General features: G+C 32.9%; 1 protein-coding gene across 1 annotated transcript in view; it reads right to left on the bottom strand.

The window, feature by feature from the left end:
• Positions 1–330: 330 nt before the first annotated feature.
• LOC149425353 (uncharacterized) overlaps positions 331–23,609 on the bottom strand; it is a 149,311-nt gene continuing 126,032 nt past the window's right edge. Inside the window, exons 3-4 of the mRNA XM_089650567.1 lie at positions 5,174–6,075; positions 331–4,071 (exon numbers count right to left, since the gene is read on the bottom strand). Of these exons, the coding sequence (XP_089506693.1) occupies positions 3,961–4,071; positions 5,174–6,075 (1,013 nt within the window). The 3' untranslated portion in view covers positions 331–3,960. The remainder of the gene's footprint in view (positions 4,072–5,173; positions 6,076–23,609) is intronic.

Here is a 23,609-nt window from a genome sequence, read left to right on the forward strand (position 1 = left end):
GAACAACTCGATCTATTGATTTTTTTACCATTCTCAGCTAGTACATACATATATGTGTTCTAAGGTAAAAAATTATTAGCTTCGGAAATCTACTTTTGTTAATTATTTAAGGACCCTTTTAGTGATGCGCAATTTGGCACATGACAATCTATTTACTCACCATTTGTGATAAGTGGAAGAATAATGTGATAAGTAGGTTCAAAATAAAGTTATTATGTCAATTACATTACAATACAGACACAAATGTCAAATTCACATTTCTAATTCTGTTTTAATTAAATTCAGCACATTCATATATGTACTTCTCTGATATTATATTTAAATCGGATTCAAAGTGATCTTTAACAAATACTGGAGTAAAATCACAATTGATCATACTAAAATCATCCCTTTAAAAATATGTGTGTAAGTAGAGAGAGACTTCTGCTATTAGAAATAAAAATAATCCAAAAATATAACTAAGGATCACTAAGCAACCTTTGAAAACATTTAGCTGATTTACTTTAATGTTAGCTTACGATAAAAAATATGATGTTCTTCTTTTTAAGAATTTTTTTTAGGTAAACATCCTTAAACTCTCTCCATCCTACGCACAAATTATTTAAAAAAAACCACTTGTTATCAGTATTACAAGGAGGAACAATTCAATAACCGGAGAATAAAAAAAATGCATTTAAACGGCTATTTTATTTGAATTAATACAAAAATAATTTAACATCTTTTGTTCATGCCATGTTTGTGACATATGAAAAGATTTTCAGGCTATTTTTTTTTTAGGTTTAATTAAAAAACTAAACTAATAATACATGTCACATCGATAGTAAATATTATTCTATGAACATTCAAGATGGCCGCAAAGTGGACAAAAGGAAGGAGAATTCATAAAATTTTAATCTAAATGATATTATTAAAATGCATTATTTACTTCTCTGGTGACTGACATAATTGTTCCTTGTTGTAATTAAAGTGATACAGAGTGTTTTTGAAATATTGTGTGCATATTAAGAGGGTATCTGTACCTTTTTTGAGTTAAATTATGATATTTTACAGTAAGTAGCTACCTCGTTAAATAATATCTTATGACAACATAATATATTTGAAATATGTGATATTATTATACACAGTGTCAAGGGTCATACTTGACTTGCTTTAACCAGTGATTCCTGACATTATTTGGAGTAAAAAAGTAAATGAAATATCATAGACTTTTTGTGTTTTTTTTTTTTTTCCAAAACCTAAATAAAAATACTTCTACATGTCGTCACTGATCACTCAGCCTAGTAACTGACCAACCCCTCACTCCGATCCTAACTTTTTTGTTTTAAATTTAAAAAAAAAATGTCACCGGATATCAAAATTTCATTAACATTTTTACTCCAAATAATGTCAACAATTACTGGTTAAAGTAAGTCAAGTACTTCCCTAAACACGCTGTACAATATTTTGATAAAAAAAACTTTTTAAATGAGTGTCCAGTAATAACCCCCCTTTATGGCTGAAATGAGTTCTTGAAATGTTGCCCAGCCAAAACGCCGACAATGTCCATGGGAACAGGGTCGGTTTCACTTTTAACATGAAATAATGGATATGAATTTATCTGCAACATGATTTTTTTAAAACTATTTAATGAATTTTTTGTTTTGTTAAAAATATTATACAAATTTATTAAATTTTTATGTACTTGTTGGCAGCATTCTTAAAAGGGCATTAAAGCCATTAAAAAAGGGATGAATGAGCACTACAATGTAATGTTATCATACCAAGCAGTGTCGGCTCGAGAATTTTAGGTGTACTAGAGTGCTGACATTACAAAAAATGGCATTATTGATGTTGTTGTAGCTAAAAACGATTTTATTATTTTTGTTGAAAATTCGATTTTTTGTATGAAGAATTTCCTGAAATTTCAGTTTGGACGTGTGCCGCTCGGATTTCCTGAAAATCTTCATACAAAAGATTGAATTTACAAAAAAAAAAAAATCGTTTTCAGGTACAACAACGTAAATAATGCCATTTTTTGTATTATTAGCACTTTAGTACACTCAAAAGTCACGAGCCGCCACTTTACCAAAGTAAAACATTTTCTAAAACAAGCAAAAGTCAGTAAATAAAATGTTTAATCAAATCTCTAATGAAATTGTTTCGGGAAACAATATATTTGTTTTAAAAAATAAACAATAAAATTATTGATAGATAAATAACATTAAAAATAAAACTATATTAAATGATACAAAAATTAAAACTATTATGGACGGTTACAATAAATTGCATTTTTAAACACTGGAATAAAATTAAAAATAATAGGAAAATTGAAAATCATATCTCAGTCTAAGGATGTGTTTATACATGCATCGCATACACTTTTTACTCAATTTTTGCATCTTGAAATAAATCTTATTATTTTGTTATGATTGGCTTTCAAAATTTCTCCGGAACATTTGCATCATGGAGCCAACAAAATAATAAACATTAATAATGTGATGTTTTTACTTGGAAAAATTAAAGGATAAAAAATTTACATTATAATAAATATGTAGGAAACTTTTTTCAATAAAAGTGCAATATCAATTAGATATTAAATATAACATAAAATCAACCAACGATATGACCTTACTTAATAATGATTGAATGCAGAAAGCATTTCAATTTTTTAAATATTTTTTTATTTTGAATATTGTTAGCATGCAAAATGTGATACATGTCGTAAACTAACACTTAAATACAACATGTCATTTCATATTTATAATATAGTAAATTCATATTGCATGTAGGTATACACAACTTTTGTACTATTTTAAGTACAATTTTAAGAGAAGGGTACATTTATACAGATGACTAAAACTAAAAACCGTACCAGTCACCTTGCATATGAAAATTAAGTAGGCAAAAGAGAACCTCAAAGTTTAAGAAACATCACAATGATAATGAAATTTAGAATTAATTAGCAAAATGTGTACTCGCATAACATATTGTCACAGGAAAGAAATACTGTTGTAAAGATCTCTACCAGATATATACTTTTTACATACCATTCTATAAGATCCATTTTGATGCGTTAATCAATCTTGGTACAGTCCTTCTTCAATGTATCAGCACTAAATTTGATGCAAAGATTTTTTTTTAAATTTTGTGATCAGTTTGCTTTAATGTGTCTATTTTTGTAACTGTAACAGTTTGTTTTACTCACAAAACATTTTTTTTTTGGCTGCTATACTAGCATTGCTTTCCCGTGACAATATTGTGACAAAAATAAAGAATGGTGTTGTTTTTAATGGAATCTACAGTTTTATTCGGAGAATGATGAAATTTCGCACACTTGACCTTCAAAAGAGGAAGGTCACTGTCAACATGAGGTTTCTGAAAACCACCCCATCCCCTTTCCAATCTCTTAACCCTTTACAACCGGTTTCATACGAATGTAAGTTTGTACTTGAAAAAATAAATCTGTTTTTGGGAATGGAACCCATGTCAATTGAATGTGCGAGATCTGCTTATGCGAGCACGTGCGCCAATTAGTAAGTAGCCTAGCACTATGGGTTCATAAATATGAGCTTTACTAGTGTGACCCAATCAAAATTAGGATTTTTTTTTCCGGTTGCAGAGAGATAAAGCAGAAATTTCATACACTTGACGCTCAAAATTACTGCCTACATCTAATTTTGAAAAACTCTGCATAAAGCCCGGGCAATGTCGGGAACTTTAAGCTTGTATTATGATAAAAATAAAATAAAAAGTACATTAGTAAACAGATGTAAATTAAGATAGAGAATCAACCAATAAAAGGAATGAGATTTAAACATATTTGTAGAAATACCACACATTGTATTTCTCAAATGAGATCGTTATGAACTAAGGTTTTTAATTCTAAGATTAACCGCACATGCTTGGGTTGGTTGGTTAATGAATCATATATGTTCAGGTAGTATTTGGTACACAGTGAGGAGAGATTAGAGGGCCGTGTGATTATAACTTGGTGTGCTTTACGCTGTCCGTCCAGTAGTTCTGAATGGTCATGGCCTCCAGGGAGTTCAGGAAGGAGTCATTGTCCAAGCTGTACATCTCCTCGGAATTCTCCTGAAAATACAGAACGACACTATGGTAAAATAATTCAAATAAACTCTCACAGATTGACCACAAGGTGGCCATAGAAATCAGACTTGAAAGCTCTTGATCATTACATATTCCAACTCGGTTTCTACCATTTAGGATGATATTTTAAAATTTATCTAGAGGTGTCGATGATTGTGTCGGTGATTTATACACGGTGTCCAGAAACTTGTAGTTCAAGCAAAAACTGGTGAACTACATCACATGACGGCCGGCATAGTCCAGTGGTAACGCATTGGACTGCCATTCCGAAGGTCGCGGGTTCGAACCCGGCGTGCGCAAATAAATTTTATTTGATTAATTTGTGTTATTTCACAATTAATTAATTAAAATAATAAATAGTATATTTGCGGCACGTTCCAGAGTGGAAGATACTACCAGTATCGCCCTGGTGTAAGACCACCATTCAGAATTGAAACGTTGCTGCAAATGGCTTTAGCCGTGTTTAGTGACTAGATCTGAATAGCCAGGTACTTCCCCACCTTCCTCTTTCCCTTCCCCACTTACCTTCAGCCTCACAACATCCCCCAATTGGGGATGCCATAGTCTCACTGGCTCCAGACGGGAGCAGTTGGGACTCTTGTGAGGTATTCACTATAAAAAAAAAAAAAAACATAATAGAGCCCAAATTTTTTTTTCGATCAGAACTTTTCATATTTTTTCCGTGTTTTGGCAACTAAAAGGTTAAAAACTTTTGGAGCCGGGTCTTAGCTTCGAGGCTTTCTTAAAGACAATAAACAGCTGATATTAACCCCCTAATGACCTTTATTTTCAGTATCGTAATCCAACTTCGAACTCGATTTACTAGAAAACGAAAGCTCAAATTACACCACAAAATGGACTCCAAATGAGATGTAGATGCACGATTTTCCTGTTTGTACTATGAGTTTCCAGACACTGTGTATAGTAATATTAATTTTCCATTTTGACGCTTAAAAACAGTAAGAAAAAACAAAGAGTAGATTAAAAACAAATACTGTCTATTCTATTTTATTTTGTTATCCATAAAGATGCACGAAAAATCTGATTAAAAGACACATCCTGGATGAATATTAAAAGGAATACTCACTCTGATGGTGCTATCATCAATGTACCCGCTGGAATCCGGGTTGGAACACTTGTCATTGAGTGTCTGCGGCTTGTTGAGATATCTCCGTCGGTACAGCACTAGGCTGATGGCCCCGCCCAGACCTAGGATTACCAGGATTCCAAAGCAGATCCCCGACACTGCTCCCGCATCCAAACCTCCAGATCCTAGAGTCACCTGACTCTTGCTCACATCAGAATCTGCAGCCCTCCGCCCGACACCAGTCTCCAGGAGCAAAGCCCGGGCTGTAGAGATTTCTACACTAGCTGTACTGGTCTTCGTTGGTTCGTCTGTTTCCTCTTCCACCATTTTAGCAACACTATCGTTCACTGTATTATTATTGGTGACAATGGTCACATTGGATTCCACTACACTGTTTGGCACGGTCGGATCTACACTTGCATTGTTTGAATAAATCGCACTTTCCTGGACCACTGAAGATTCTGTCTCAGTTTCTTCCACCGGGTCTGTGATTGCTTCTGTAGCGTCGGCTTCTTCGACCTTAGGAGCAGGTGTTGTAGAAGTTGTTTTGATGACTTCTGCCGTGGGCCGGGGAGGTTTCTTGTAGTCAAGATTAAGGGCCAGCTCCTTCTGGAGAGATGGACCTTCATCTCCGATGTCGCTGCCGGTAGCCAATGGGAAGGCTATGGAGACTTTGAAGTAAGGAAGGACCGTGGCCGGGTTGGGGGCTGGCTGGCCGATGGCCTTCCCGCCGCGGTGCCCACGAGGGGTGGCAGGGGCGGCCGTGGGGATGACGAGGGGCGCATTCCCCACACTCTCATCAGCTGTGGAGGCATTGCTTCCCTCAGTTACGGAGGGAGTGGGAGAGGTCGACTTGTAGTCAGCCAATTCAACTGTAGACAATGTGGGGCTGCATACACACACTGAAAATAAAATAAACAAGACATATTAATATTTTAAACAGAAGCAAGAGATTATTTTCAATAAAACAGCCAGTAATAAAGATTTAAGGCGATGCCATACGTAGTAATGCAAAATCATGTGTTTTTGGTTTGAAAATTTGATCGCCTAGAAAAGTTTCAGATGCTTTAATTAAATACTGCGAGTAGTATACATCTTGGCCTTTGAAATAATCGAGTATTTTTTAAGTCTTTTTATAAGCCCAGAAAAAAATAATGTAAAGGCCTTTGAAAACTGCTTTAAAGTTCAAAATCTCCTAACGAACCCATTTTCGGTTATGATTTTATTGTATAATGTGGCAAATTAAGTTATTTATAAAATGATCGAAAAAAAAAAAAATAGTTATGCCTGAACATCCACAAAATAAAATAAAAGGCACTTTTTGGCCACGTTTTTTTCTTGCATAAATCAAAACAGACGGGAATTTAAACCTTATCGCCATCTACGTAAGGGTTGTTATTGATAGCGGCTCAATTTAAAATATTACACGACGTAGTGCATCGCCTTAAACTGATGTTATGAAAACCAATCATAAATTAACATAATTTTTTTCAGGAGTATTATTGTTGTTTTGATTCTTTATCTTGACAATGGATGCTTAAATCAAACAAATACAAGAAACAGGGAAACATGGCCTAGATTAAAATGTAGGAATGACAATAAAATACGTATTTACTGAAATGAAAGCATTTGAAACTTATGGAATACTAATGTGGCAATAATATTTATTCATATTATACGCCCATACAAACATTAGATATACCTATATAATAATTTTGTGGAACATTATTAAAGAAGTAAAATTTGTTAAATAAATTATAAAGTATAACAAATGCAGAAGAATAATAAAAGCTTACATTAATATAATTATGAGGTATGTTATTATAGCCTCCTTGTAACTAAATTCCCTGCAGTTGAACACATCTAATAATAAGAATACATAAAACAAAAGATGTTACAAGAATTCTCATGCAATAAAACTTTTATTATTAAAATGAGGTTAATACTCAAGCTAAATTTTTTATGCACAACATAACTTTTAATAGCAAATAAAACTTTTAATGGATCAATTAGTTCCGAATGTACTTTTGTTGTAAAAGTAGAAGGCAAACGAAAGCTTTACAAGTAGGTACTACAAACTTCCGATAAATCGATTTGTCTCAATTTGTGGTCAAACAAAAGAAGAATAAGTAGCGACCTAATTAATGAAAGGCAATAATTTAAGATAAACCCAGAGAGTTTTATAACCTATTGGAAACTCTACTGTTAGTTAAATTACAAAAAATGGTTAGTTACGTACGTTGAACGCCGAAGAGCGCACATTGAAATAATCAGAAAAGTAAAGTTCGCTAAAATTAGGCCGCCGTTTGCAGAGAAACCGCCTTCAAATCAAGACTCTAATCAAATAGGGACTCTACAAATGAGTAAAATCTGTAAATTATAACACATTTGTGAAAGTGTCTAATTACATAGTGTAACAAAATATTCAGTTATGAAAACAAATCCGAACTTTTGTTTAACCGATTTGGAAGTTCAGTTTCAGTGCCGGCAACCCACGGTTTTCTTTACCCGCCTTACTAGACAAAGTCTGTAGTTGGCAATACAAAGAGATTCACTAGACAAAGTCTGTAGTTGGTAATACAAAGAGATTCACTAGACAAAATCTGTAGTTGTTAATACAAAGAGACTCACTAGACAAAGTCTGTAGTTGGTAATACAAAGAGACTCACTAGACAAAGTCTGTAGTTGGTAATACAAAGAGACTCACTAGACAAAGTCTGTAGTTGGTAATATAAAGAGACTCTCTAGAGAAAGTCTATAGTTAGTAATACAAATAGATTCACTAGGCAAAGTTTGTAGGTATAAATCGATAGTAAATTGGTAGTTAAGTTTTCTACGCAGTCAGAAATTTGCGCGCCATTGTAAAAAGGACTAGTAATTGGAAAGCAGATTTTATTTTTGCGAACTAAATGGTGACATTACAATGCGAGTTGCTTGTATACTGACAGATTCGTTTATTGACAAATTACAGAAAGACGGACACACTTCCTCCATGCTCTGCGCACGTTTGTTCTCCTTTCCCTGATGGGCTAATTTGTCAATTTGGATGACCATGATTATAACAAACAATGAATATCATACCTAAATAAAAACTAAGATTACAACAAACAATTCATCTGACTTTTTTATAAATTAAAACGCATTTTCTTTAACTTATTTATATAAATAAAAAAATAATAAAAAGTCACAACTATATTTGATGAATTCTTCAAATTCTGTGAAACAACCCGTCCTTAGAAATATACATTTTATAATTAAAATCTGAAAATAATATATTATTCGATTAGATTCGGTAGAAAGGGGATATTGGTTCAGGTTTAAAAGACAATTAGGACGATTTTTTCCAAAGAATTTGACCATTTCATCAAGGTTAAAATTTAAATTTTGTGAAAGTTCTGTTATTATTTCATCATGGACCGGTTGTTTCACATCACTTAGAAATAACAAAACTTGAACAGAACTTTCACAGAACTTGAATATTAACTTAGAAATTTGATGAATTGATCAAATTCTGTTAAGCAATCGGTCCTTAGATTAGAGGTAAATTGTGATTGCCTTAATCTTTTAAACCACCGTGGGATGCCCATTTAACAGCCATCGAATAAAGAAGAATTCTAGAAATCGGTTTTCAATCAAATCTACACGGAAGGCATTTCTAGTAGGCATTATCTTATTCAGTGTGTAGACTGTAAAATTTATAATGAGTCGTACGAGATCAATTGCATTATTACACGACCACAAATGAATTTACCTGCAATAAGAGTGCAGGCCAGTGCAAGTCCGAGCATTGGGCGCGAGGGCGGGGGCGGGGGGCCGCGGGGGGCGCCGCCCAGCATGGCGGAGTCACGACCACACTCAATACACCACCACGCTGACCAAACTTCTTACCACACTAACCACACTTGCTATACAATTACCTGTATCACAGATTCACAGGACAAACAATGACGTACGTGGTCATTATGTCACGGACAAACACCAAAACACCGACAACTAATTTTAAAACACTGCTAATATCTGAGTGATCACAAAATAAATATGGTAAAGGTTTACTATTCAGACTCGTTCATCGCATAGATTGTTGGAATAACACGTCGCTTAAAGAAACAACTATTTATGAAAATTGGCGGAAGTGGAATGCAATACATTTAAATTCCAATTTCGTAAAAATTAATAGCAAATTGGTAGGTTGTTTTTTTTTCATGGATTAATCTAGATATTATATGTAATACCTAGCTAAAACGATGAGAGAAAAAAATACATAAAAACCTATTTTACATGTAATACCGGTTGTTTAACAGTATTTGGATAATAACAGAACTTGAATAGGACTTTCACAGAACTTGAATAATAACTTTGAAAATTGGTGAATTGTTTAAAATATAATATATAATACCAAATAGGTCCCTAAGTTTGCTTTGCATATTAGGACAGAGTCTGAATAGTAAAACTTAACGTAAATAATAAATTATTAAATTATTTGTTGTTTCGTACAAGTATACATTTTTCGTGCACCGCTGTATTTTAGTTTAAAGACAACTGGTTTCTTATACTTCCCTGATTAAAGCACGGTTGTAACCAAAACTAGTGAACGGATTTAAGAACAAAAAAATCATAATTTAAATACTAATTAAATAAAATTATATATCACTTTAATATTAACATTAAACAAAAATATGGCTAAATAAATAATACGTCGAACACCAGTTACAACTTCCAACACAGCTCAATGCGGCTGGATTTGTATTAAACGAAATAATACAAGAATAACAGTTCAGACTTCAGTCATCTAAATGAGAAGTCTTAATAAAGTAAGATTTGAAGAGGATAAACCATAGACTAAGATAAACGCAATGAAAACACGATTAATTCTTAGAAGAATAATTGGTCTACATGTTTTTCTACTAAAACTGTAAACTGTTCTGTAAGCTCTCTGTCAGTCACTGACTAAAATCGATAGATAAAGAAAAAGGACTGCAATGTATACCAAGTAACTGCATAGGTATACATAAAAAAAGATAAGGTTGACTCATAGATACCAGGACATTTCAGAATCTTAAAAACTCATTACGCACACTAAAAGAATGCCAATAATAATTCGTAGCAGACACATATAGAAAAAGCAAGTGACTAATTGGAATCTAACAGGTTCAGTTTCTCTGAATTATCACGCCTTTTATGTAGCATTGTGTGGGGGTATCTCGCGGTGAAACATGGATAAAGAATGAGCGTTGCAATGTGAATGGTTGTGCTAGAGAAGAACCCGTCATAATGCGACATATATAGAGAAAAGAGAAGCTTACTCCTCGTGAACATTCACTCCTGGCATTGCGAAATGCAAAGGTCGATTTCTTATTGAAAACAATTCATAAAACGTGCCATATTTCATTAACAAGTCTGCCTCAAGTGTCTCCAGTTTATCTGATTCTAGTCTACCCATCTTGTTAAGAAGGCCACGGATGAGGCTTGAGCTCCACTAGTCATTCGCTAGACGTGACAATTTTTGTGGAGTTTGTAGCCCAATTATGTCTTAATTAATTAACTTATCAATCAATTATGTTTTCTGTTTGCAGGAATGGTGCAGAATTCTCTAGGCTCGAAGAGAACAATTATAAATTGAAATGAAATACCCATTCATTTATGCATGAAAGATATCTTTGAATATATATTTTTTCTTTCCTTGAGGCTTACCTACAACATGCCTCTATGTACCACACGCCTCTTTCAGACTTCATGATGAAGGAAGAGATTATCGGTCCATAAGCTGTGATACAGCTTACGCACTACATATTTTTTTAATGATCCTTTTGATATCACCAGAGCACGAAGATATTACCTATTTATATTTCTCAAAATATAAAATCTGTAAAATGTATGAAATTAATCATTTTGAAATGCAGGCACTTGGAATGCAGAACCAACTCCTGGCATGGAAAATAACGATAACTTAGTTTATAAAAACTTTAACGATAACTTAGTTTATTAAATCTTGCGCTGCACTTCCATTATGAAATAGCATGTTCGTAGACCAAAACCGAAACCAGCTACTCGGAAGTCTGCAATTATTATTGCAAGTATTTGAAGACATCATGCGGAGATAAAACACCATGCTCCGAATCATTATATTCGCATAACCCCGCTGCCACAACCGACTGCAGTGGCTCTTAACCGGTGTTCTGGGAATATTAGTTTCCTGCTTCCTGCTTCCTAACTAGTTGTAAATGTTTCGCGTCTCTATAATTGCATAACTCCACTGACCCAGCCTACAGTGGTCCACTAGGGCTGCACGGAACACTCATGTTCCGCGACCAAAATAATAAAGTATAATAAATAGCTAAATAAAGTATAATAGCTAAATATAGTATAATAGCTAGAAAATCAAGCTTGATAAAACTTTAGCGTAGATAAACTATGAGCTGAAAATTAACTAATTAAAACGATAAAAAACATAAAATTCATAGACAAAGAAGTAAAGGCCGGCAAAATCGTGATATAATAGAAGAGATGCTTTAGTTTTGCAGGTAGAGTTTTTTTTAACTATAAACTGTGGACTCATAAAAGTCGTTCCATCTTCTTTTGCATCACGATTTAAGCAGTGTTAGACAGAGACAACACCACGCTTTGTATTCGCATTAAAAAGTTTACTCTAGACACTTCCAAATAATTTTATATTTTCAAAAAAGTAATCGATCGCTATTGCTTGCATGTTTGCGAAAGATTTGTCAAAGTTTGTAATTTTTTTTTATTAATTATTTTTATATGAAACGAAAAAGTGAAATGACAGTAGGCTTGTGTAATTAAATATGTTTTTTGGTTTCGTGTAAAGCGGTATTTTTCTAGAGCAGAGTCTTTCATCTGCTTTCAAAAACAGTATTTAATTTTGGAATACGTTAAAAACCCTCCAATTGAAATTGAATGTCAACCGGGAATATTTCTAAATAAATCACAATTTTGACAGATTGTCATCCCCAAAGGTATGATCATGCATATTTTTATTGTTAGCGTTTGTGTTTGTGAATTTTGTGATTTCGGCAAATGTTTATTCAAAATCAAAAGTATGCCGTGACTTCGAAAAGGTTAAGAACACCTGGTGTGTTCAATGTAAGAACAATGCACAATCGGTATTACGCCATCCGGACTCCGGACTCCGGACTATGGGCGAGAGAGCCGAGAGTCAAGAGTAGAGCGACCACCACCGCCACCACTAATAACCACCAGCCTGGTAGATCGAAAAGTTCCGCTACGAAACAATGGCCAATGCTCGCTAATTTGACTCGGAGCAATAAAATTATTGCACAAAATTCAATTATTGTCAATGATACCACTAAATTTATAACAAAACTAATGCTGTAGTTCTACATTGAACGCGGTGAGATTTTACCACGATCAAAACACAATGGCCAAAATAAATTAAAAGCCTTTGATTTTAAAGGTTTCCAAATTAAGACAACAATTAGAAGATTACGATTACGTTATATGCCAAGGTTTGGCATTCATCTGAGATAAGTCTAGATTCGGGTCGCAAACTTTCGATACCCTATGGAGACCATGTCATTTAAACGGAATCAAAATTAAATAAACAATTATTGAAAAATACTTGGCCATGTTTTGTGGCCTTCAAATGTAACGGTTATCTGCTTATAATTCAAATATCATATTACGGTAGGTACCATAAATATTGGCCATGATTTACATTGGAATTAGAATTAATAATTCTATTCAAAGCGACTTATTTCGGGGTGGAGGCTTGTTTTTATGCTTTTAACAAAAAAAAACACTGAAACAATTTCAATAGACAGAGGCCTTATATTATAAAATATATAATAATCAGACTAAAATTAATCGCAGCAGGTGCAAATTTAATAGATTTTTTGGAGATTGTACAAATGGAATGGAATTTCTAGATTAACTCTCCCGCAGCCAAGTGGGGGAGTAGGTTGTACCCAAAATTACTATCCTCCTTATATTAGCTTAAATACTTGACATATCACTTAAGTATTTTACGTATTCCTGCAAAAATACACAAATAACAATTAATAATTGGGATTCCTATAGTTTAAAACCCCATAAGACAGAAAAATGCATGGGGTCGTTGGAAGACCCACTTGGTTACAGAAGTTTTGTTTGGCATCTTGGCCTGTCAAGAGTTAAGGAATATTTTCTGTTTGCAACGCGATTTGCATTACCAGCTACGGAGCTTTGAAGTTACTTGTCAAAAAATACGACGAGACACCATAATAATTTTTCTACTGTTTTAGTTTCAGCAAACAGACAAAACACAACAAATGAAAATTTGATATTTGATGAATTGTTACAATTCTGCGATACAACTGGCCCTAATAAATTGCTCGCATTCATGCCTACAGGAACATGCGTGTTGTTTGTCATTTCAGAGTTCAGACACAAACATTTCACTTTCTCTGCGCGCAATGTTATAAAACAAGAATTAAATAGTAATAAACTCCTTGGGCAGCGCATCAATCAAGAGCGCAGTGAAGTTTGTACGAAGACCGCCATGCTAGAAATAATAATCTGAGCGGCTTTTAATTACGCAGAGACAAGTAGATTAATTCGCCAACGGAGCCAATCATAATGTGATAGTTGCGTGGAGTGCGGGAATTCTCACGAGAGAACGACACGATAAGTGACAAGGAGAAGTGGAGAAGAGACAAGCGAGAAGCGACAAGCGGACAAGCCGCGCTGGAACAGTTTGCTGGGAAAGTGGAAATGCGGCGCCGCGCCGGGTGCACGCCAGCGGCCAGCGGCCAGCGACAGTGAAAAGCGAACCGGACCGAGGCGAAGTGAAGAGTGACAGAGTGACAATCTCGACTCTCGATTGATTGCATCGAAGATAAAGATAAACATGAACAGACCACTTACTAAAGCTTTTTCATAAATAATTTATAAATAACACTTAACTATTTGAGATTGAATCTGTTTTCAGAGCATTATGAAGAATTATTTACAGATTATTGATCGGAGAAAAGAGTGTCGGGAGAGTAATACAGGTACCTGAATTAATTTAACCGTTGATTCATGAAATGATTTAAAAGTAAATTGTACGACAGATTCTTTATTCACATATAGTAAAAGATATCATATTTTGACATGCGCAATTGAGTTTTAAGGCTACTTTAGAAGTAATTTAATACATCCGCTCTTTTAGAAATTTCATTCAATAGCGCCATTCCTCTGGTCACACTATGTTGTGCTAGAACATCTGTTCTGCAGTGTGGTATCTTGAACAAGTTGTGGCGACGACTACGGCTGCAGTTTCCAGCCACTGTAACTCAGGTACATCTCGAAAACAACTTATTCATTTATTTATTCATTAATTTAACGGCTTTTACGTGTAGGTGGTACAATTTTATTATTTTAATATTACATAATTTTAATATTTTATAATTTTAATATTTTGAAACATGAGAAAGAAATATTAAAAATAAAAGAACATAAATTAAACAATACAGCGATTTGAATGGCTTACAAAAATATAACTTCCATTTAGAAATAGTGTTTAAATAAGTCTTTTACGTAATCCACAAAATTCGCAAAGTTAATATTAAATATATCGACATCACCTTATTGGTTTCCCATAGTGTGAAACCGTTGTATTGGGGAGTTCGCAATGTAATTGCGCTTACGTGTGATGCATTGGAATAGTGTATTTTGTCGTGTTGTTATTGTAGGTATTCGTAAGTTTATGAGTTGCAGAAGTTCGCAACAGTCGAATTTAGAGTTTAGAATCTTGAATAAAAAAGTTAACTTGTACCTATTAATTATGACACGCAAATCTGGATGCGTGAAGTCGATAACTTACCAGGAAGAAATTGAAAATTTGAAGGCATCATTACGACCGGAATAGTATTTTCCGGTATTTGGTATTGCATCGAGTATGCTTCAACCTTCTCGTAGAAAGAAAGATTATAGTTAGAAAGTTAAGATATGTTTAACGTCCGTTGAATATGTAATTGTAATTAAAAATCTGTTGCACTTATATTCATTTTGCATTGCGGTTATTTCCTGGAGTATAATTATGCAGGTAGATACGTTATTTATTTCATACCTTGGTTAGGTTATTTCCAGTTATTTTATCAAAATCTGCTAGACTATCAAAATTATACAGAGTCTCAAGGGACGTACTTGACTACTTTAATCAGTGATTCTTGACATTATTTACAGTAAAAAATGTAAAAAATGAATTTTGGAATCCTGTGTTTTTTTAAATGTTTTTTGTTTCAAAGACTAAATTCTTCCACATGTCTAAGGACGGGTTGTTTTGGAGAATTTGAACAATTCATCAAATTTTAACGTTCATTTTCGGGTTCTGTGAAAGTCCTATTCAAGTTCTGTTATTATATCACTATAGGCTAATAGCTTAACAGAACTTGAAAAAAACTTTCACAGAACTTGAAAATGAACGTTGAAATTTGATGAATTGTTCAAATTCACCGAAACAACCCGTCCTAAGCCTAGTAACCGACCAACCCCTCACCCCTATCTTAACTATACTGATTTTTTTCAATGTTTTATGTCAATGTATTCATTACCATTTTTAAATTTAAATAATGTCAGGAATCACTGGTAAAATTAAGTAAAGCACGCCTATAAAACCCTGTATATACTGTGTTTTTTAAGAAATTTATCTGATTTAGTACCGATTTCTGCCTGGTTTGTGAGGAACGTCCCTTAACACCCTGTAATTATTCCACAAAATTACCAAAGTGCTTCGCTTTTTCTAACTTAAAGCACCATCGATGTGCTATCATAAAACATCCCAGTATAGCCAATATTAATAATATTGTGTTATAAATTATAGCAAGACGTAAAACCATTTTATTATCATAGCAAAATAAATCATTACCTCGTATAATATTGATAAAAAATATTATCTTGACATGCACCTACCTAATGTTATGAAGCGTGTGGTAATTATAAAAATATTGTTTATCAGAAGAGTAATATTGCAATATAATGCAAAATAATTCCACCTAAAATCTTCATTGATCATGAAAATGATTAACAACGTAAACACACGTCTACCAGTTCTCGTGAATTTAATACAAGTATACAAAGAAACAGGTGAAACTTAAGGAGAATCAATTGGTGGAGCTTAGAAAGCAGTTATTGTTCCGTCAAGAGAATGGTGAACCAAACCTTACCATAAAGTACATAAACTCCAAACCAACTATTGTTACAACCCTTCCAAAAAACGACACAATGTAAACAAACTGAAGTGCTATTACCAAAATGTCAGAGGCATGAAAACTAAACTTAAGGACTTTAAAATACATGCCCCAACACTGCCACATGACATCCTCATTCTTACGGAAACCTGGCTGGAACCATCCATCAACTCTGCTGAGCTTGGTCTACCCCACCATCATATTTACCGGTCTGACAGAAGTCAACAAACCAGCGCTAAATCTAGAGGCGGTGGCGTCATGATAGCTGTCAACAAGATACATCCTTCAAAACTTCTGAAAACCAAAAATTCTAATGTGGAACAAGTTTACATTTTACTAAACGGCAAAAATCAAAAAAATATCATAGGCAGTGTTTATATTCCGCCATCATCAGATATAAGTGTATACAAAAGTCATTTCGAGGATATTGATCAACTGTCGTTTAAATTTCCAAATAGTAAAATCACTATCATCGGTGATTACAATTTACCAAAAATCAACTGGGGTACCCGCGACAATTCTACATTATCTCAAAACTCTAGCTTAACTGACACAGAAAAAGAAATAGTTGAATTATGTGATTTCCTTAACCTAGTTCAATTAAACAATGTAAAAAATGACAATAATAGATTACTAGATCTTGTTCTTTGTACCGACTTGTCAACTGCGGTTGGAAAGTCACTCGATTCAGTTCTTCCCCCTGATTCTCATCACCCACCTTTAGATATTACTGTATTATGTAACCCTATAAAATGCCAAATTAAAAACCAGACACAATATCCTAACTTTAATAAAGCCGATTATGTTGCAATACGCGATTATCTATATAACACTGACTGGTCTATACTAGAAGGAGGTAATCTCGATGAGAATATTAAAGCCTTTTACGATCATCTATATAAAACCATAGAAAACTTTGTCCCAATTAGTTATAAACTATCTTCAAATTTCCCTCGCTGGTTTAGCAAGGACCTCATTAACATAGTAATTGAGAAGAAAAAAGCGCATAAAATTTACAAAGAAACAACAAATCTTTCTGATTTTATAATTTTCAGCAAGCTGCGAAAAGATTGTAATAAATTATCAAACATTTGTTATAATAATTACATTAAGAATGTGGAATTTTCGATTGGTAACAATGTAAAATATTTTTTCAACTATTGTAAAGCTCAAAATAACAACAACCTTGGCATACCTGAAACTATGCACTATAAACTGAAAACTTCCTGTAAAATCAAAGATATTGTCAATTTGTTTGCAGATTTTTTCAAGGATGTATATGAAACAGATATCCCTGATGAAGACATTCCAAACTTTGAGTCCGATATAAATTTACAACTATCTCAGATACATATTGAGATTAAAGAAATTGCAGCATGTATCAAACTACTGGAACCTAAATCGTGCTCAGGGCCAGATAAAATTCCCCCCGTATTTCTAAAAAACTGTGGGAGTAGTGTCTCTTACCCTCTGTACCTACTATTTAATCAATCACTTTTAACAGGCAAGTTCCCACAAATATGGAAAAATAGCTTTCTCACTCCTATATTCAAAAGCGGAGACAAGTCTTTAGTTGAAAATTACAGACCAATATGCATACAATCGTCAATACCAAAAATTTTTGAAAAGTTAATTCTCCAAAAAATATGTTCTTGCATAAAATTTAATATCTCATCATTTCAACATGGTTTTATCTCTGGACGATCTACCTTAACTAACCTTACACTGTATGAACATTTTATCTCTGGTGCTCTTGCTAATAGAGAACAAGTTGATTCAATTTACACGGATTTTAGTAAAGCCTTTGATAAGGTTTGCATTAAAATTCTTATAAATAAATTGTCTAAATTAGGAATAAGTGGTAATTTATTATGTTGGATTAAGAATTATTTATCAAAACGTGTACTAACTGTCTGTATTAAAGAACACTTATCTTACGAATTTGAAGCCACTAGTGGTGTGCCTCAGGGTTCGCACCTTGGTCCAATATTGTTTATACTATTCATAAACGATGTCACTTCCATATTCACTGATGTTAACATATTATTATTTGCCGATGACATGAAAATATATAAAATCATAAAAAATATATACGACTGCTTGTCCCTCCAATCCAATTTTATAAAATTCGTAGAATGGTGTACCATTAACAAACTTACACTTAATATAAAAAAATGTCAAATCATGAGTTTCTTTAGAATTAAAAACCCTATCAAATATAGTTACTCTTTTAACAATCACAGTTTATTGTCAGTACCTGTAATAAGGGACCTTGGAATAACCTTCGACTCTAAACTACTATTTACCAATCACATTGATATAATAACGGGTAAAGCAATGAAAATTCTGGGCTTCATTGTAAGAATTTGTAAAGATTTTAAAAATATCCAAACATTTAAAATACTATATACAACTCTGGTTAGGAGTCATTTAGAATACAATTCCCCCATATGGAACCCTTTCTACAAAAGCCATGAAAACTCCATTGAAAGAATCCAACGCAAATTTCTCAGATCAATTAATTTCAAATTAGGTATTCCTGCGGTTGACATAAACTATGAATCTTTATTACAAAAAATGAGACTCTTATCGTTAAAAGATAGAAGAATACTCAATGATCTTATTTTCTTATTTAAAATAAACAATAACTGGTTTGACTCCCCTGAATTGGTCTCATTAATAAATTACCATGTACCTAGTAGACCGACTCGACTCAAAACACCTTTTCACTGTGACAATACTATGACGAACGCAGAACAAAACTCAACCATCAATCGCTTGCATATTTTAGGCAATGAATATGCTAATATTGATCACGCTGCCGGTAATCTGTCTTCATACAAAAGATGCGTTAAACTAAATTTGTTTGCTAGTACCACGTAAATACATCATGTAAACATAATATGCCTACCAGTACTTCTAAAACTATTAATGCACTTGAAATCATAAGTACTTGTAAAATTTATCATATCGGTTAACATAATCCAGGATTTATTACTTTTATATTTAAATCATTGTCGGTACCTTGAGATAGGTATCTTATTGGTACATTTTATTGTTTTATTTCAATCTTTAAATTTTTATTTTTATTTATACTTTTTCCTAATAAATTATGGTTTGTACTTTAATACTTTATATTTTAAACTATTCACTTTACAATTTACTTTTATACATTATAGTTTTTATACACTACTTATTACCTTACTTTTTACCTATTTTCTTAAATTTTACTAACATTATACTGTTATTCTTCATGTTGTTGTACTATTATAAGTATGTCAATTATGTTAATGGCACGTGTTGTGCCGTATATGTGTAAATAAATAAATAAATAAATTCGAAAAGATGCAAAATCATGTGTTTTTGGTTGGAAAATTTTGATCACTTGGAAATATTTTAGACGCTTTTATTAAATACTGCGAGTAGAACAAAAAATATTGGCATTTGAAAAAATATAACATTTTATCAAGTCTTTTTATAAGCCCAGAAAAAAACAGGCCTATGAAAACTGCTATAAATTTTAAAATCTCCTATTTACGATTTTTTTTAATACGTTCTTATTGTATAATGTGGCCAATTAAGTTATTTAGAAAATGACCGTAAAACATTTAAATATTTGTGCCTAAAATTCGCATAATAAAATAAGACACATTTTTTGACGATGTTTTTTTAACAGGCGGCTGGTGTCAAGCGGGAATTTAAACCTTATTGCCATCTATATAAGAAGTGTTATTGTTAGCGGCCCGATTCCAAATGCACCACGACGTGGTGCATAGCATTAACTAACAATATACTAGTACATATGACCATTATCTTTTGAACAAAAATAATATCACTCACATGTCACGCATTCATAAAAACGTTTACAGAAAGAATATTATAAAATAAAACATTCAGTTGTCATAATACGATAGCACGTGTTAAATGAATGTATACTAAGGACGGCTTGTTTCACAGAATTTGAACAATTCATCAAATTTAAAAGTTAATTTTCAAGCTCTGTTATTAATTCAACTGTGAAGGAACTGACCCATAAAGACATAATAAAAAAAACTAGGACTTTCACGGAACTCGATAATCAACGTTGAAATTTGGTGAATTGTTCAAACTCTGTGAAACAACCCGTCCTTAGTGTGTCTTGGTATAAGATGTTGAGAACGAAGAAAGTAGGTACCTATTGATCAAATGAAATAATATTATTATTTTAGCCGGTTAAAATTCTTTCCTACAAGCTTAGTTTCTGTTCATTCGTAAATGTTATTGTATGAACCAAAGTTCAGCTGAAATGTTCCAGCAGAAATAATACTTATTCAGCCGCCCTGAAATGATAACGCTGAAACAACCGAGGGTTCAGGACTCAAGGCTGATTTATTCAGGAAAATGCCACTTCTGAAAGAGGAAAACTAAAATTGTTTCCGAGAAAACATATTGCTACCATTTTATTTCAGGAAAGCGAGAAAATTCGGTTATGCGAATGTAGTAATATACTATGTAATGTAATCAAATGGTCAATGGGATTGAAAATGCGTTTATGTACAAACTCCCTGGTAGGTAATTACGTTATTATCTACAATAAACACAATACTATACAAATATACCCCTCTAACCAGGAGGACTTTTGTCCCGGTGCGACGGGTACTGAAATCTACTACAATCACGTGAAATTATGATACGAGTATCTACGGTGTTTTGGTAAAAAAAAAAACACTTCAAACCACATTTCTTGGGAGTGTTACTTTTCACTCCTTTCAGCGTTTTTATAATTTCAGATAGAAATAGTCTTCAAAGTAATACATGATAAAGTAATTTTTGCCGATTAAGGTATTTTCAATACTAAAAACTAGATTTATGCATACATGTTTTAACATTATTTTGAGAAAAACGAAGATGAAATTACTCAACGAAGTTGAGTTCTTCTGAATTCTTCTGAATTCTATATTTTGAAAAACAAATAATCATTTTCATATAAACTAGAAGATTTATTTATTTTTTAACCCAGATAAAATAAAATTACATTTTCACTAATTCAACTAGAAATAACTAAAATAAATACATTTTTAAATTACATTACACATAAATACACGATATAACAATATTCTTTCAGCGTGTTGCTGATTGAGCATAAAAGTGAACAATTTTTTTTTTAAATCTGCCTACACTTTTTTCATTTTTGATGTCGTCGGGAAGGCGATTATATATGTTGCCCCCCTCGTAACCAATGGATTGTTTGCCATAGTGAGTATGTATGGTGTTTAAATGTATGTTATCGTGTTGCCGTGTGAAGTGTGTGTGTATTTGGGACGTTTTAATGAATTCTGTATGTGTATGTATGAGTTTATTATTTATTTTATATATAAGAAGACATGTGTTATATTCATATAGTTTTCTTAATGTTAACAGTTTTGTTTCCATATATATTTTTTTTGTGGATGTTCTGGATTTAAAGTGAAATAGGTTTTGGATTAGTTTGTTTTGTGTTACCTGTAGTTGGTTTATGTATGTTTCATACGCGTTTCGTTAGATTTCAATCAAGTAATAAAAGTGAATGTATACGAGGCTACAATATAGCGTTTTTTAATTTTATTTGGTAACAGATATGATAACCGGCTAAATACGCTAATTAAGGGGGTGATTTTATCTTTAATATGCAGTTTAAATGTTAAGTGTTTATCAAAGATATTGTTCTTCTAATATCTTTGGTGTTTATCAATGCAAAGCCCAATATATTTCTCTTTAATTAGTTTTACGAATCCGTAAATATTCGTTTTTTAGATCTCCTGTAAAGTTTTCATTTTGTGGGCTGAAGGGTTTTATCAAACCAAAGTTGATATGTTACTGTGACAAGATACGTTATTTGGCAGGTATTTAGTTTCCAATAATTATTAATTAGTAGCAGATAGAAATGAATTAGATGTTTAAAATTATGATATTTCCGGTTGTGCAGATAATAACTAGCCATCAAACAACTTTTCTGGTAAACACTATTAGCCTCGTCCACATTCATAAATCGTCCCATATTATTGCGAATCTTTATACAGAGTTTTCCAATAAGAGGTGTTATTTTGAATAGCCCTCTATTTCGGTAGATGTTACTTTTGAAGCTGTCATTTTTTGACATTTGACAAGTAGAAACTACGTCATTAATAAAACGATACACGCTTCAACAACGCATTGAAATTATTAAAATTCACTTGAGTGAATCAAACGCAAATCATCTTGAGTGATGAGGCCCATTTCCACCTCGGTGGCTTCGTCAACAAGCAAAATTGTCGCATCTGGGGCTCGGAAAACCCAAGAGTTATTGTTGAAAAGCCTCTCTATCCTCAACGTGTGACTGTTTGGTACGGTTTATGGTCCGGCGGAGTAATTGGACCTTACTTTTTCGAAAATGAGGCTAGAGAAACAGTTACGGTGAATGGATTGCGCTATCGAGAGATGATTGATGATTTTTTATGGCCAGGATTTGATGGTATTGATCTGGACAGCGTTTACTTTCAACAAGACGGCGCTACCTGCCACACGAGCAACGAAACTATTGATCTTTTACGATTAAATATCAAAATAACACCTCTTATTGGAAAACCCTGTATAATAGAGGATTGATCACGTCTTGCATCCACGAGCATAACACATTTTTATGATCTTAAATTCTACATATTAAATATTTGCTCAAAGTTCATAAATTTGAATAAAATAGCGAAGATTATTATTTATTGATTACAAGTGGATGATTAAATGGCGAGTTTACCGTGAGAAATTAATGGCACCTTTTTACTTAGAAATACGTAAAAACGTCTAAAAAATGCAATAACATTATTATTTAATGATCAGTTGGTGCATAGAAAAAACGGAGAAAATAAACTAAAAAAAATATTGCTAATTTATTTAGAACCTCTTGAAATTATTCGTTCTCCGTATAAAAACGGGATTGCAGTGCTTTAACGAATGAATTGATAGGTTTCCTGATAAAGTATTAGTAAAATACCAATGAATTGTTACGAAGTCGGATCACGTGTTCATAAAAATCATTTTCGCTTTTCGTCATTATATATTTAAGACAAACGCAGGCGTATGAACACGTGTTCCGATATTATTACGAATTTATTAAAAGTTTATCAGGAAGCGGTCTGCAGTCCCGTTTTTAACCGGATCACCAATAATTTGAAGAGATTTTTAATAAATCTGCAATGCTCATTTTTCTTCGTGCAGTCATAGAAATTAAAAAAAATAATGCTGTATTTGAAACTATT

Source organism: Hesperophylax consimilis, chromosome 3, assembly GCF_061612785.1.
Source record: "Hesperophylax consimilis isolate HC1 chromosome 3, BYU_Hcon_1.0, whole genome shotgun sequence".
In the NCBI taxonomy this organism is placed as follows: Eukaryota; Metazoa; Arthropoda; class Insecta; order Trichoptera; family Limnephilidae; genus Hesperophylax; species Hesperophylax consimilis.